This window comes from Lepidochelys kempii, chromosome 27 (assembly GCF_965140285.1).
Source record: "Lepidochelys kempii isolate rLepKem1 chromosome 27, rLepKem1.hap1, whole genome shotgun sequence".
NCBI classification, from domain to species: Eukaryota; Metazoa; Chordata; order Testudines; family Cheloniidae; genus Lepidochelys; species Lepidochelys kempii.
In genome coordinates this window covers 14350520-14367975 of record NC_136406.1, presented here as the reverse complement: position 1 = coordinate 14367975, position 17456 = coordinate 14350520, and the positions used below count along the sequence as shown (strand labels likewise).

The 17456-nt window shown below is 44.9% G+C and overlaps 1 protein-coding gene across 2 annotated transcripts in view; it reads left to right on the top strand.

The window, feature by feature from the left end:
* Positions 1 to 17456, top strand: part of LOC140903958 (phosphatidylinositol 5-phosphate 4-kinase type-2 beta) — a 49523-nt gene that overhangs the window by 18377 nt on the left and 13690 nt on the right. For both annotated transcript variants that reach the window (XM_073326010.2, XM_073326011.2), the window contains 2 exons: positions 9845 to 9942; positions 12317 to 12413. In XM_073326010.2, coding sequence (XP_073182111.2) covers positions 9845 to 9942; positions 12317 to 12413 — 195 coding nt within the window. The remainder of the gene's footprint in view (positions 1 to 9844; positions 9943 to 12316; positions 12414 to 17456) is intronic.

The window sequence follows — 17456 nt, the reverse complement described above, 5'->3', positions numbered from 1 at the left end:
ACTTCTGTCAGCTTCACTGCTGTCATTAGCAACCCCTTCAGAAGCAGTGAAATTAACAAAGATTCTTGTCAGTTTCACTTGCTGCCTCATAGTCACTGGAGCAGTTGCCACTTGGAACTTCTTGGTGGCCCTGGTCCCTTTTTTATTGGCCGTTGGCTGGTACGAATTTGGAAAATTTTTCAAACCTTGAATTGTTACGTTGCAATGGAATCTATTAAGGCTCAGAACAGTTGGCTGTGAAGAATTTACTCAGAGAACGGGAGGCAAGGCGAAAGTTTGGTGCGAACACCAAGCTAATAACGTGATTATATCAAACATATATCATAATGAAACTGCTGCCAGAAACTGCAAAGCTGCATTCTGTAGAGCCAGAAAAGGGTTTAGAAAACATCAGTTGTGACCCCCCCCACCCTCTGACAAATATCTGTGATTTCCTAATGAATTGGCAATTATTTTTGATTTTACTCTGTTGCGACTGGCCTTGTTGCTGAGAAGGCATTTAGGTGAAGCTAAAAGAGTTGGAGCCCAGCTCCACCATTGTGTAAAGCAGATCATAGTCTAAATTATTTTTATTTGCTTTACTAACGAGCAGTTGGTCATGCAAGCCTGTGTTTGAGGAGTCCTCGGAGTAGGGCATCACAGAGTTATTTGTATATGAGGTGGAATCACTTATGTGCTGCAAACAAATAGATTAGGCCAATTCTTATCATACAGCAACTGTCTGTGAACAAGGCTCATTGCAAATGAAAAAGAACTGTCGAACCTGTGCGTAATTGGCCAACCCTGAACAAATATTGACAGGAAAGCACCTTTTCTACTTTACAATTAGAAAAGAAGTCTGCCCAGCTCTTAGGATGACAAATTACAGAAACTGGAGTGAGGGTAATGCTTTGAGAGAGTCTTGTCACTGCCTAGTGCATGGTTGCCCAATTGGTCCATGTGCTTACTGAGAGCTCCTTAAGTCAAAGGCCTGAAACTAGATAGTGAGGCATATAGTTATGTTTTACTGATCACGTCCACTGCCAGTGTATTTATGCCACAGTTCTACCTCAAGTTCCAAAGCCCTGTCCCAGCCTGAACTGGGCATGGTATAATATGTAGGAAGGATTGTCTGCAACCCAGTCTCTCCTTTGGTTGTTCCAAAGGCTTGGTTAGAAATCTGAAGGGATTGTCCCCAGGAAGTTATAGGTCGTGTGTGGAGTCCTATCTTCCTATCCAAAGTTATCGGAACAGACCTAGTATTCCAATGTACTAGGCTTGCATCCAAGCACAGCAATTGTCCAGGATGCCGTACTGGGCACTGGTGGTACTGGTTGGCACGCTGTCTCAGATTCTGCTGAAACCAGCCAGTGTGAACAGGAAGCCACAAGCTTTGCAGCTGTACTAGCCCCACCAATCTTCTTAATTCCACCCTACGGTGCATTGTCTCTCGCCTGAAAATGTACCGGAAGCTCCTGCTCATAGGCAAGGCCCCATAATATGGCAAGCAGAATCTGACTTCTGCTCCAAGGGCCATGGTCTCTGAGGCACTGGAGAGGAAATTCTGCAACAACTCCAAATGTTTTTTTTAAGAGGTTTTTATGAAACATAAAAATGAATAATATTGTTCCAGTAGCCCTGTGGCATTTATTTTGTAACTGTGGAATAAAAAAAATGACTGAAGGTTTGCTTCAGTAGTCAGCAGTGAGAGTTCACGGTGTTGGCAATGTCACTGCTGTCTGTAGGTTTCAGAGTTAACTGCTTCTTGAGATGAATCAGGTGGGTCACACCTCACCCCTCCTATTCAGGCTGTGTGCTCTCTAAAGTTTAAGTATATTTTCAAGGTTATCTTTGCAACTGTAAGGGCTAGAGACATTTTTTTTTAGAAGCTTACATTCTGGAGCCCATTTTGCTGCAAAGGATGAACTTGAGAGCTATAGAATACATGTCCCTATTGGATAAACCCTTTGGGAGTGCCAGAATATGTTGGTACAATCGTGATTGTGAGGGTTGTGTCAAAAATAGTTTTAGTTGGGCCAAACTGTTCCATGGACAAATCAGACAAACAACCATTTTATGCAATCTGTCTGCTTGTTTTGTAAAGATACACCCTGGGGTCCATTAATTTATTCTGGTAACAGCTAGGCCTCCCTTGTGGTTAAACAGGCTTACTAGCAGCTGATGCAAACACAGTGGATGGTGGGCAAAAGTAGATGACGTGTGTGGAGATATTAGTGCGTGCAGATTGGGAGTTATTTTTTACATCAGTTCAGGCTATAACTCGCTTTAACACTGTCTGTCTTCATCCATACTGACTGTGCTAAACCAAATTTAAATTGAGTGGGTCTGAACTGGTTTTTGACTGTATTTTGATACTTTGTGGCCCTGTGTAGACAGGACCAACAATAATGATTGTTGGCAGCTGAATCTGCAGTGGGGGGGAGGAAGCTTGTTCTTGCCTTCCTTCCTCCCCACCCCTCCAAAAAGTGTGTAAAGTTGTGCAAATAGGAGAAAAAGAGCGAGCCAGAAAGGTTGAGTCCCATTTGTGAATGGCTCATGAGTTGCATTGAAGAATTAAACCATTTTAAAGATGGCATCCTTTGTGGGCTTGTCGTGGCTTTTCGGGGAGAACAGAAGATTCAGACTTCTCATTGCTGGCTGTACATTTAGTGTCCCTCCTGCATATCACTTCATAACCTTTTCATAGATATTTAGGTCAGAAGGGACCATTATGATCATCTAGTCTGACCTCCTGCACAACGCAGGCCACAGAATTTCACCCACCCACTCCTCCGAAAAACCTCTCACCTATGAGCTATTGAAGTCCTCAAATTGTGGTTTAAAGACTTACTGGTGGATTCTCTGCTCCTTTAAGTGACCCGTGCCCTATGCTACAGAGGAAGGTGACCTGATTGAAAGTGTTTGTGTAAGGGGTGGAGGAGGGGAACACCAAGATGGGGGGTGAAAATGTTGAATTGTGATGACATTCTTGGAGGGGACAGCTACACTTCATGAATCAGCAGTGTTCTGTACAAGTGGTGAGACCATAGTTCTCACTGTAAGGTATTGGTTATACCAGATGACAGGATTCTAGTGTTTGCCAGTGGTGGTGAGTGTCTCTCCCTGTTTCTACATGTTGAACAGACAGCCATGTCTGTGCGGATCAAGTTAGCCTTTGTTCAGTGAGATGGTAGCTGTAGATCTGTGGTGTTTGGTGGGAACAAAGGGCTGGCTTTTGATCTGGTGTAAGCAGGTGCACCGCCATTTAAATCTGTATATTTGTGATGCTGTCTCTGTGGATCTTGCTAATGGCAGCATTCTCTCTTCTTGAATCTCCATTTATTGAATGAAGCACCACCCAATCTCACAGGATTATTGGGATTTTGTGCTCAGCCAGTACAGAAGACAGCTATTTGGTATTCATTCCAAATAGTAAAACTGGGATTTGCAGCATACGTTATTTTTGGTGTGCTATATAAATTCTGGCCACAGAGATGCATCTGCTACATATTGTTTTGAAGTCCACTAAACTGATGCACTCAACCTACCATGTGCCATTATTCGTCACATCCCTAATGTTGATGGTTTCTTCCGGGGCTGTAATTGACCTTTAGTGAGTGCCGTGTATGGCAACAGGATTGGTAACCAGCATCAACGACCTTTGCCATACTGTGACCCCAAGTTGCAACAGAATGTATTTTGTAACCTTCTCTTGAGATAATGAGGGGAGAAATAGTCCAGTGGGCTGGATACTGACCATGGTTCCGTTCCTCACTCTGCCACAGATTGACTTTGTGACCTTTGGTAAGTCACTTAGTTTTTCTGTACTTCAGTTCTCCATCTATAAAAATGGAAATAATAGCTCTTACCTGTTTCACAGGGGGCTTGAGAGGATAAATACGTTAAAGACTGTGAGACAGCTTCTCTGATCGGGGCCATATAAGTACCTAAGTTACATCAGAAAAACTGGACTGGGTGATCTCATGGCCTGCAACCTTAGCACACTGGGCTGTGATTCCATCACAGCTCACAAGCTATTCAAGGTTGGGCCAGGTCAGTGGAGATCTCTGAGGTGCTTTGGGATGAGGTATGTTCAGTGTTACTAGGAGATGCTTGTCCCTTAATCAGTAATGAAATAATATCCAAGGTTGGTGCTCGGGGCTGTTTTCCTGTAGGAGGTTCCATCTCTGGGATGAGCTGCAGAACCAAAACTTACTGCTAATGGTTACGAAGAGTTCCATGGCATAATCAGTCTAATTAATCACACTTCAGTTCACAAAAACTCTTATTTTCTCAAACCAACCCACACTTAGGGTTTCAATTGTGTACAGTATTCTTCTTCACTTTCTGTCCTAAACCATTGCACTGTATTACAGTCTTCTGTTGAGTGGTTGTATTCTGCTCCAGATGCGGTCAAATCTCAGCGCTGATGAAAGCGATCCCTACATCTATCCTTTACCTACCTCATGAGGGTGTCGTGGAGCTTGATTAATGCTTGCAAAGCAGTTTGCGTTCCCTGGCTGAAAGGCACTAGAGGGGAACAAAGTATTTTTATTTTCTGAGAAAATTCCTGCTCTAAAGAATCCTGGAGAATAGACTTGGATACTCTGTCAGTTGGATCTTGTTTGTAAACAAATTGTGTTGTCCCATCAATTTACTAATGGTAATTGCCACTTTGAGGCTAGAATCAGGTTTTGAAATGAAATTATGCTTTTCCTGTTTATCCTGAGAACAGCTGGCTCTGAACTGCACAGAATATTGATGTGTCTTATTCAATAAGAAATCACCCTTGCTAATAAGGATGAATTACCCACTGCAAATAAACCTAGAATCCTATTGATTACTGCTGTCCAAGAATTCAAGGCACTAAAGAATACCCCCGCTTGCCCCGCTTGTGTATTTACAGAGCAATACAAGCCGTTTTTATTTTATCTTGTACAAAGGAGGATATTGCATGTCCTAGTTGGTGGTATTGTGCTTGCACTCAGGTGAAACCAGAAGCATTTGCTCCTTGTTGCGGTGACTTTTCCGTCTGAGACATTGTCAAATAGTTCGATCTAAAGTGTGACCTGCTGCTAAATTCTATAATCTGCCCTCCAGATTCTCATGTATCTGATGGGTTTTGTTTTAAATTGATCATGATGATGACTGGCATGTGTCATCCTATTTAAATCTGAATTTACAATAGGATTCTGGGGAAGGGGATTGATGCCAGATTGACTAAACCCTGGCAAAAATACAACAGACCAGGTACAGAATGGGCAGCAGCAGCAGCAGGGTATGCCCCTCTTACTGGCACTCCTTTACTGACAGGGCTGGGGGCGTTGAGTGTCCCATTTGAGTCTTTACTTTGCTGTGGTCTTGCCTGGAATGGGAATAGAAAGTTCAATGGCAATTTAAAAAGGCATAATGGGCCATGTAAAGTGACCATTTATTTTTCAAGACTGCCCAAGAACAGATTTCTTCTAAAAGGTCTTTTTGGTGGGAGGAGATGAGGGGAGGAGAATGGTGGGAAACAACTTGTAGAGGGCCAACAGTGTGCCAGGCATTTTACAAACGGATATGAAGACATCCCTGCCCTGAGTGCTTATGGTCTAGGACAGTAGCTATAATGTAAACGGATGGGATTAGATTAGTCAGCAAATGCACTGACTGAAAGGTGAATCCCAGTGTCTCTTTAGCGAACATAAGAATGGCCATACCAGGTCAGACCAAAGGTCCATCTAGCGCAGTGTCCTGTCTTCTGACAGTGGCCAGTGCCAGATGCCCCAGAGGGAATGAACAGAACAGGGAATCATCAAGTGATCCATCCCCTGTCACCCGTTCCCAGCTTCTGGCAAACAGGTTAGGGATGCCATGCTACAGCCAACACATCAAATCTGTTCCCTTCTCTCTCCACTGGCTTCCCACAGAATATTGAGTCAGGTTCAAAGTTTTGGTTCTTGACTCCTGGGCCCAGGAGACATCTAAAAGATCACCTAAAACTGTGAGATAAAGACTGTAGCTGATAACTTCACTCCTCTGGCACAAAGGGAGTTTCTACAATAAGGGTAAAGCTCATCTGTGCAGGAGACAACTTTCTCGGGGGCTGGCCCAACACACTAGAATGAACTGCCCCAGGAGCCAGGGACCATCACAAACCTCGCCACCTTCTGTGCCAAGTGCACAGTTCTTTGATTTTGCTTTCTGTGACACAAATTCATAGTAACGTGCGTCTGCACACGCTCCTCTCCCTGGGGAGCGGATGAGAGAACAGACATGACAGATGTTAGTCACCTTGTTTAATGCGCTGTTGGAAGGCACTCAGGTACTATGGCGATGAGAGCAGTATAAATACGTACGTACTGTAGCATGCCTTTGTAGTTCCACTTTTATTTGGTCAATATTTAACATCTAGTGTCTCACTCCTCTAAGAGGACTATGCTTAACAGGCCCTTTGGAAGACACATGGTTGGTTGGTCTTTTTGGGGGGGACTTTTAGAGTTCAATGGCTATTAGCCAGGATGGTCAGGGGTGCAAGTCTGTGCTCAAGGTGACCCTAAACCTCTGACTGCCAGAAGCTGGGAGTGGAAGACTGGGTGGATCGCTCTATAGTTGCCCTGTTCTATACACTCCCCCGGAAGCTTTGGTGCAGGCCACTGCCAGAGACAGGATCTTGGGCAAGATGGACCTTGATCTGACCCAGTAGGTCAGCTCTTACGTTCTTGTGACTTGGTAGGAAAAGATGGATGCACTGAAAACCAGTAGTAATGGTTCTGACTTGAGCTTTCAAAGGCAATGTGAGGGCAATAGGTTTTTTTCCTGTCCTTCAAATCCTAAAAAAGGATGTAAAATATGGCAGCTATCTGTTATAGTAACAAGGTGTGCGGGTTACACTACTCGAAGGTCTGGGATTTGCTATATTCAATCCTGGACTGGTGCCAAGAATGAGGGACCAGTGGAGACCTGACATACTTTCAGAGGCAAATAGCTTGTGAACAGCAGGGACTAGAAACACCTGTTCAGCTCTTTATTCTGTTGATCACTTCGTAAGGTAATGATCCTCTGGTGGCCCTGTCATCTCAGGGCAAGTCACTTCCCATGTTCAGTATGGGATTGTAATGCCCTCCTTTCAAGGGAGCTATGAAGCATAAGTAACTCTTTATAAAGACAGGTTTCAGAGTAGCAGCCGTGTTAGTCTGTATTTGCAAAAAGAAAAGGAGGACTTGTGGCACCTTAGAGACTAACCAATTTATTTGAGCATGAGCTTTCGTGAGCTACAACATCCGATGAAGTGAGCTGTAGCTCACGAAAGCTCATGCTCAAATAAATTTGTTAGTCTCTAGGGTGCCACAAGTCCTCCTTTTCTTTTTGCAGTGTCTAAATGTCTGATCACATCATTCCACTGGCTTTAGATGTGGTGCCGGGCTATGCCTGGCACTCATGAAGAGTTGAGCTGTGATCCAGTGCCATCCAGAATAAAATCACACCCCGTTCATGTGTAATGGCTGTTCTCTGCTGACCCTCAACTCAGTATCCAAAAGCTGGTGGCGGCGTCCAGTGAGTGCAGCTGGCTTGGGGAGGAGGCTGCCAGCGAAGGACTCTTCCCTTAGACGTTGACGCTGAGGCGCTGTTCTGTGGGGCAGGGCGTGCTTTGAATGAGCGTTGGAGTAGCCTCAGTGCAAATCACACCTGTCAGTCGAAAGGGCTGTACCAGGTAAAGCCACTGCGGAGAGCCAGGAGTAGGCAAAGGTCAGGCTGAAATCTTTTTGCCTCCCGTCAGGGAGCAGTTCATACATACACTTTTCCTTGCAGCCATTGGCTTTGGATACCTCTGTGGCTCTGAACAGCACTGTAATGCTGCCTTTGTCACCCTTTCTGAGCTCTGTGCTAGAACAAGCAGATTATGGCTTGACAGCTCTCACCATGGCGCAGGATAAAAAAGGGCTGAAAAGGGTATGTCTCAGGAGAGGCGATTTAGTAGTTCCCTCCTACTAGGCAGGATAACTTGGAAGCTGCAAGCGGCGCCTCTTATTAACGCAGAATTGAGGGTCTGCTGCACCCCCCACCTGGGTCATCGCCTTTCACTTTGCACTTCTACACACAGCCCTCAGTATCTGCTTTGTCCAGGATCAGGCTTTCAACAAATGCAGTGAGAGTATCAGTCTCTTCGCTCCATTGCAATTTACAAATGATAGGCAGCATGTAACATTATTTATTCATTCATCTGTATGGTACAACAAAGCACTTTATGTAAGTGGGTACCATCCCCTGATGCTGCTACAGAGTAAATACTGGGCAGTGCTTTAAAGAGCTTCTGCTTTCAAATTTTAACCAGACAATGGCCCTTTTACTTTCCTCCTCATTGCTGATTCCCAGGGTTTTTCTCTTTAATAGTTCTCTTTTCCCTTGGTAACACACCTGACGTTGCCGTGAAAATGCAGTCCAGAGTTTGATTCCTCAGTTTATGTGCATTTCTTTTATTGGCAACAATGAGAAAAGAGATGTGAAAAATACTTGTCTGTTCAGTGGTTGTTTGCTAAGATATTAGAACGGTTTGGATAATCCTCTGGCCATCTCTAGTGCTTTCCATCAGCAGATCTCCATGGTCTTTGCAAACAATGAATTAAACCTTGCAGTCTCCCCAGGAGGTAGAGCTATATCGGCCCCATTTTACACATGGGGAAACTGAGGCGCCATGAGGTTCAGTGACTTATCCAAGGATTCTGAAAGTCAGGATCAGAACCCAGGTCTCCTTACTCCCAGCCCACTGCCTTAACTACAAGGGCAGGCGGCTGCTTCTCTTCAAGTATTACCGGATTGGAGCTGGCACATTTTAAAATAACAAAGATAATTGAATTGCGGTGGAATTACTTTGTAAATCCACGGTGTTAATACCAGATCAGTGAGTTGGGACTGATGTGGCCGCTGTGAATTCCAAATTAACGAATAACGATTGGACTTGTCTTAGTCTGAACAAACTTTGGGGTTTAGGTAAAGCTGAAATGGAGGGCATTGCTTAGCGAGCCATGCTTGCGAAGAATATTTCAATGCGTCACTGGGGACAATCACACTTTGATATTTCGTATCAAGTTGGTTCACTTAGCATATTATAACCACATGTAGCCTTCCCGTTGTTTTATCACAGGCTGTTTCAGCCCATGGTGCAACAGGTTGAATGTTCATACATGGCTTTCTCAAAAGTCGCTGTTCTGCAGCGTGGCAGCTGAATACCCAATTGCCTGTTTCCATATATTCCTGTGGTTGCCACACGTGAACAGAGAATCACAGAGAGCCACTGGAGTGATTCATCCTTTGGGGGAGTGTGGGATAAGAACTACAACAGACAGCCAAGGAAGGAGCCGGTATCGCTGAGACAGCTGTATTGGCTAGAGAGAAGCAGTCCAGAACCTCTGTCACTGTCCAATCCATTATTTATAACAGTGAAAACTAGCCTTGGAGTTTGTTGCCAGTGCAGCTTTTGACCTAAAGAGAGAGGAGTGTAAAAATAGAAAATCTGAGTGATGCCTTGCAGTACATGGTTAAGTCTTTGTTCTCGAATCCTATCATGGGTGATCAATAGAAGGTTAACAAATTGTAGCTGCCTTAGAATAATGCAGAGCAGAGGTTGGCTGGAAACGTACTTGCCACGTCACTGGCAAGTATGTATAATGCCCTTTTAAACTTGAAACCACAGCACTTTCCCAGATCTGTTCAGCACAGAAATATGCTCTAAAAGTTGAGTGAACTGTATCGCTTCCAAATCAGTTTCTAGCAAGTATTCAACAACACCCATAGCTTTCTGGGATCACCAGTAAACCCACTGATGATGACAGGAGATCATGATTCAAGTTCTGAGTCTTGTTGGTTTTCCTTTCTCTTACAGATCAATGAACTAAGCAATGTTCCTGTCCCTGTCATGTTAATGCCAGATGACTTTAAAGCCTACAGTAAGATTAAGGTGGACAATCATCTTTTCAACAAGTAAGTAGGTGTGGTTTCACCTCTCACCCCTCACTGCTCATTCTGTCTGTAAAGAGTTTCCGCTCTCCCTGAGGATTGGTAGTGACCAGTTCAGATGTTTCCATGCCTGGTTGTAAAGAGAGAATCTGTCATGATTTGAAATATGCTCCCCTACGTGACATGCCAAACCCGCCAAGCAGGGAAGTGGGTATTGTGACGGCCTGTGCCACGCTACCTTGTGGTTTGGCCTTGGTCACTTCAGTGGCAGGAAGAATGGTCATGCAGATGTGCTGTGATAAGGAAAAGCTATCGCTGTAATCACAGATGTGTAGTTGCTGGATTGGGTTGAATTTGTTTTAGTGCTTGTGGAGGGCTGTTAATCCAACACCCCGAGGCTGAAGTTCTCTCTCCTCTTCCCACCCTGCCTGACCTGTCTGCCTCAAACCGGCCCCAGCGAGACCACCTCTAGGAGAGTGCGTGTGTGTGTGTGTGGGGGGGGTCCCATTCTGCACAACCCCTTTGGTTCTTTTCTCTCTGCTGAGGTTGCTGACAAGGGAGCCAGTTGCTCTGGGGGGCTTTGTGATGTGGACTCTTGTCCGTGGGAACCGGACAGAGACCACCAAAGATCCTGTGTTTGGAAGTGCTCAGAAACAATAGATGTAACTGATATCGGGAGTGGCAATATGTTACCTGGCTCTGAGCCTCCCATGCTGCCTCAATTGAGGGGTGGGCTGCATGAGAGAATCTTGCATTAAGAGGCACAAGACTGGAGCAGATTCATCCACGCTCCTTTGTCTTCTGACTGTTAAGCACTTGCCACTAACTGACCTCCTCCTTACCTTGCTTTATCAGTCCCAAAGATCTGCTCTGAAACTAGAGGACCGGTTCCCCAGCTTTTCATCTTAAACAGTCATGATGTATTACAGGGGACATCTGAATTATTCAGCAGAACAAAAGCAACAGAGGAAAGGGAAGAATTTCTCCATCAAATCTGGGCTTGTAGACAGGGGAGAATCATTCTACCATGTGGTCAAAAAAGACAAATAACACTTGCCCAAATTAGCCTCCGGGGACCAACTGGTTTCTGTAGACACATCTCAGACTCTATGGTCCGTTGCTTGAAAACTTTGTTCTGGATTAGGGAAGCTGTGCTGTCAATGGTTAGGGCACGGAAACAGAAGTACGAGACCTGTATCACTTACTCTCCCTGTGCCCATGAACAAGTCATTCCACAGCTACACGCTTCCATTCCCTTACCTGCAAAAGGGTAAAAATGATGCATGCAGCTTCTAAAGCATTGAGAACAGAAGTGCATTGTGCTTCTGATTGGAAATGCCACAATACAGTTGGGAATGTGGACTCTGAGCTTTCGTGTGAGACTTTTATTTTGGCCTTTGAATAGAATCCTACCATGGTTTTGGATTAGGCTTTCATAATCATAGAATGATAGGACTGGAAGGGACCTCGAGAGGTCATCTAGTCCAGTCCCCTGCACTCAAGGCAGGACTAAGTATTATCTAGACCATCCTTGACAGGTGTTTGTCTAACCTGCTCTTAAAAATCTCCATCATTGGAGATTCCACAACCTCCCTGGGCAATTTATTCCAGTGCGTAACCACTCTGACGGTTTGGAAGTTTTTCCTAATGTCCAACCTAAACCTCCCTTGCTGCAATGTAAGCCCATTGCGTCTTGTCCTCTCCTCGGAGGTTAAGAAGAACAATTCTTCTCCCTCCACCTTGTAACAACCTTTTATGTATTTGAAAACTGTATGTCTCCTCTGTCTTCTCCTCTCCAGACTAAACAAACCCAATTTTTTCAATCTTCCCTCGTGGGTCAGGTTTTCTAGACCTTTAATCATTTTTGTTGCTCTTCTCTGGCCTTTCTCCAATTTGTCCACATATTACTTGAAATGCAGCGCCCAGAACTGGACACACTACTCCAGTTGAGGCCTAATCAGTGTGGAGTAGATCAGATAATAACGATTGATAAAAGCACACATCACTGTGAATTTACACAGTCCTTCACAACCATATAAGAAGTACACCCTCTCCCAAAGAGCTTGCAAACTAAGGGCCAGACCTAGAAAACACTTACATACACTGGTAACTTTTTATGAGTTATTATTTCTTATGTATTATCATAGTGCCTAAAACCTACAGAATTTAATACGACCAGATGCATAGTACAGGTAAGCATTTGCAGAATGAGGCTATTAGGTAACACACAGAATGATGATTCAGGAAAACACAAATCTGAGAATGGAGGAGAAATAGGTAATTGAAACACTTCCGGGGCAAGTGTTAAAGTGGTAGGAGCTTAGAGCAGGAAAATAGCTTTGAAAATTGTACTACAATAATTTGCTGCACTTGAATAACGTCTTGCTGTTTGTCTTAGGGAAAACTTGCCAAGCCGTTTTAAATTTAAGGAGTACTGCCCGATGGTGTTCCGAAACCTCCGTGAAAGATTTGGGATTGATGATCAAGATTATCAGGTATGGGGGAAAAAACCCACTTGTGGAGATTGCAAATATCGAAATTCATGCAAAGTTTGGTTTTGCAGGTTTCTAAAAGAGCAGCAGTGGAAAGGGGGCGTGTCGTGTTTGCAGGTTTGGGGGCCTCTTCAACAAAGTTAAAGCACTGAGTGATTATTTTTGTACTAGGGTTTTATCAAGATGCTCTGTGTTTGGGACCTGTCCTAACAGCACAGCTGTGACCATTCAAACCTGTTTCAGAGGTGGGGGCAGGGAAGGGAATGGCCCATTGTGTCCTGCAGTTTGGCTTAAACCAGGTTGTCAGAGTGGTTGCAACTCACTGGGATGTAACTGAGCCTCCCTTCTTCTTTGTAGTTTTTGGCTCTGAAGATACTTAACAGGCAGGGAGATAAGAGGCTACTTAAATTAGATAAAACAGATTAAAAAAAGGAAGGCTTTGATGGCAGCCTGACCTTTAGCAGTATGAGTGTCAGGTAATTAAAACATCTTCTCTTTGTAGCTCTGCAGGAGTGGATAACTGTTGGCATCGGGCCAGCAGTGGTCCGCTGATGTGTACCGACATATTCTTTGAAACCTGCAGCATTGGAACAATGTATTGATTAAGTCTGATATTTGATTGTGTTTTCACGAATATGATCGCCTTGTAAAAATTCTCTCTCCCCCAGCACTTCACCCACTTAATGCTTTCTGGCATCCTGGCAATATTTTTCAGAAAGATCATCACAGTTCACTCTCATTATTTCTCAGTTATCACCCAGCCTCCTCTGGCATGTTTCGAGGCTAGTGTAATGAGATTTGTTTTCTCACCCCATTGGAAGCAAAGGTGTAACTGCCATTATTATTCCTTTGGATGACCACGCAGGGCTCATCAGGGCGGGGGATTGGGAGCTACTCAATCCAGTTTCTCATTTCCTACTTCAGGGGCCCGGAGGGGAGCATATGTCTGTGCTGCTCTGACCCGTTGTTGCCAGCATCACCAAGAGATCGAATGGGCCGTGGAAATGGAATGCCCCTGTACAATGGATCTGTCCAGATTTGAGTTGACACATTGCCAGTGGGCATCATGGTGGAGGTCTAAGCTGCTTGTTTTCTTGCTGTCCTTAATCCTTCAGACTTCAGAGCTGTCAATCCAGCACCTTTCCTTAGCCTTACATTGGTTAATTGTTTTAAAGGTTTTTCCCAGTTATTTTTCTACTGTAAGAGTCAGGTCTCAGTGTCTACAGCAAGATAGCTTCATGTCCTGTAAGCCTTATTAGAAGCATGTTGAGAAGAGAGACAGAGTGGTTACAGCATGAGACTAGGAGCCGGGGTGCCTGTGTTCTGTTTGCCACTCTGCTACTGTCTTGCTGTGTGACCTTGGGCTTGTCACTTAACCCCTCTGCCTTAATTTCTTCAACTGTAGAACGTGGTCTGTACAGCACATTGAGATCTCTGGATGGAAAAGGCTGTGTAAGTGCAATTCCCTCCTCTTAGGAGCATGACAGGGCTCTTGATGAACTTTGATTTTGAGGTTTTTTTCTGTAACTATGTTTCAGGAGAAGCCTCTTTCCTTATACCCTTCCCCCACACTTGTTAGACTCCCTTCTAGTCTGCTGCCTTATTGCACACCCAGTCAGAATGGACACACACAGGCTGTTTTCACAGAGCAGAGCAGATTTCCTATGGCAGAAGCAACAGTTTTCTTTGCTTCTCTTCTGCAATAGATGGTTCATCACAGTGAGAAATCAACAGTGGCTGCAGTTCCATGACCACATTTCATACCGCTAGCTGCTGTGACAGCCCATCTGCTGCTTTGGAGATGGAGCAGAGGGGACTATAAAGAGAGATCCTGTTGGAGGGTGAGGAGCTGTGTGTGTGTACACGCACACACAAGGAGCATGCCGAGTACTTCACAGTTACAGTTGAATGATTAACTATGCAGCACGCACAATCTCTCCTGGAAGTTGCTTGTGATGGAATATTCCTTTCATCTTATCTCTCTCGGACATTGTGTTTTTCCGGTGCACATGCTTTCTTGAGTTTTGGCCCTTGGGAGAGTGGCGTTCTATTTCTGGTTCTGCCATTGGCCTGCTGGGTGACCTTGGGCAAGTCACTTCCTTGCCATGTGCCTCAGTTTCCCCCTCTTTAAAATGGGGATAATGATATTACCGTCCTTGGCTAAAGCACTTTAAGAACATCAGAGTGGCCACACTGGGTCAGACCAATGGTACATCTAGCCCAGTAACCTGTCTTTCGACAGTGGATGGTGCCAGATGCTTCAGAGGGAATGAACAGAACAGGGTAATTATTGCATGATCCATCCCAGCTTCTGGCAGGTGGAGGTTTAGGGACACCCTAAGTTTGGAGCTTTGAGATTCACTGATGAAAAATGCTCTACAGTAGACGCTTGTTTGCAGTAACACCTGGGAAGAGCAACCACGACTAACGAGCAACATTTCCCCTGGGAACGTTTTCCCTACTGCGAATTGTCAACACTCCCCGTAACAGCAACAGCCGCTTAGGAGCAACACAGCAAAAGGCTTTGATATGTTGCTACTAATGAGCATCTACTGTATAAGAGCGTGGTTTTATTATTCTCAGTTACACTGGGATCCATCACAAATAAGGAATTTCTCTAACAGGTGCTGTTGGGTATTTTTCATAACCTTTTATTTACTATGATAAGCTCTGAAAAGGCTTGCAGCGGAAACCCACCTTTTCCCTGTGCCCCCACTCTGCTTGCACTTAATCTCTTGCCTGCACATTGGTATGAAGAGCAGTGGAGTCTAGTGGTTAGCAAAGGAACAAAAGTCAGGTCTCCTGGACTCAAATCTCAGCTCTGCCACAGATTCACTGTGTGAACAGGAATTCTTACGTCCGTCTTAGTTTTCCCCGTTGATAAAAATGCGGATATTCTCAAACCACCCAATGAAAGCCCTTAATGATGGTAAGGAATTCTGAGATCATCCCGTGAAAAGCAGAATATGTGTAAAGTGTCCAGGAACCCTTGGCTGCTGGTATTACGAAACCAAGTGGAAAAAATGGCGCTAAGGTCGTTGACGTTGCTTTTTAAATACTAAAGATGGAAATGCCCTAGTGTGCGTCCACGCGCTAATACTGGACACAACTGCATGTCAGGGCCCAGTGCTGCTAACGGAGCCACGTCAGCCAAAATGCTGGGGGGCTGTGGGCTCTGAGCAGGAGGATCGGAGTTCTCTCTCTGAAGTCACTGTGAAGGTCTGAGTGGCTGTGATGTGCAGCCATGTGAGGGGTGTCAACAGGAGGCCACTGATTGGTTACAGTATCATCTTTGGAATCTCAGTGACATCTGGAGAGAACCCACATAAGCCAGTCACTAGAGATGACTAGTCGCTCCTTTCGGTGGTATGGACTATGCCAGCCTTTATTTTTTTCCCCTCCTGCTGTCAGACATTCTCTGTACAGTGATTGCCTTGTACTGGCAGAGGAAGTGCTGTCGCCTAGCCCATTGGCATGATTTCGTGCCAGGCTTTATCCAGATCTTGAGGCAGAAGGTTGGACAAAGCTATCCGAACTCCAGCTGATGCGTAGCGGGTTGGCTGTAAGAAATAACTGTGTGGGTGTTGGCTTCGCACAATTCAACGTGCCTCTTACATCTGTTTGTTAGCCGCTTTCTCGCCGTTGTTATTTTTGTCCTGTGGCTAATCTGCCTTAGCATGTTTTTATGTAGCCTAGATGCTCATTTCTTAGGAAGTGATTCTGAGTAATACAGAGTAACCTATCTGGGAACACCATTATTGCGTCACTTCCCTCTCTTGCCTAATCTGTCATTTATGTAGTGCCCGTCACTCTACAGGAATCCTTTCTCCCGTCTCTGGGGTGGGACAGTGTCAGCTGTTTAGCAGCACTCCATTGGACTGAGGCCATGTCAGACAGGACGTAAAGAATGCTGCATTCATTTGAAATTTCAGTGGGGTTTCAGGCAGGTAGAATGTAATTATTTGAGTGGGAATTTGCCCAGGAAGCTACATTTTTATCATCCCTACTCTATGGGGGAGAGAGAATAAAGTAAAAAAGAGCGTCACGACAGGATCTCTACATGACTACAAATGGTTGGCATTTCTACTTCTTGTCCCCTCTAAAAAAGGGGAAATGGGCTTGATGGTGGCAACTGCTCTGTTTTTTGAGATGATGCGTGTTAGCCCACACAGCACCTACTAAGCTGCAAATGTCAGCAAGAAGCAATCCCCCATGTCCCTCTCCCTTCCCTGCTTTCCCTGATGGTTTCAAGGCCATTGGCAGGAAGTGAGTTTTTCCCCTTCTGCATTAAAGTGAGGTGCATTTAAATGCTTCGTTCGAAAATGAAAAATCTCTCCTCTCAGCTTATTTTTTAGTTTGCAACTGGAAACCCCCGTAGTTCACAGCAGGCTCTGTTTGCCTCCATGTCCCATGCTCCACAGGAGCAGAAGAGCAGGCTCCCTCTGCTGGTATGCTTTAAAAAAGCTCCGTGAATGGAGGAGAGAGAGCAGTAGTAATTACTGGCATAAAAATATGGGATGTTGTTGTCTGTAACTGGTATCCAGAAAAGCACACGTGCTTTTGGCAACATAGCATCCTTCATCCCGATGTGCATTTCGAAGCACACATACAGGTGTGAGGTTTAGCTTGTGTGGGTAGATATAAGACCATAGCAAAATAAAATGGAATGCTTCAGAGTCTAATAAAATGAAGATTTTGCTCATATACATAAAACAATGTGTGGGGGGGCGGGGGGGAGTTGATCTTTAAAAGAGGAAGGATGGCCTTGTAGCTAGAAGAGAGATCAGAATTCGGTTCCTGGTTTTGCCGCAGAATCTCTGTTGGACCTTGGGCAAGTCAATTCATCTCTCTGTGCCTGAACTGTCCAGCTTGTGAAATGGGGAGGACAATCCCTCCTCACTCTCTCTCTGAGTAGCGAGTTCAGTGGGTCGTGGACAGTCTCTTCCTGTGCGTATGTGCAGCGCCCAGCACATACACATGGTACGATGATAGAAGCGGGAAAGGTGCAAACCAGCTGTTCTTGCAGAGCAGTTGCAGCAAGGGGAC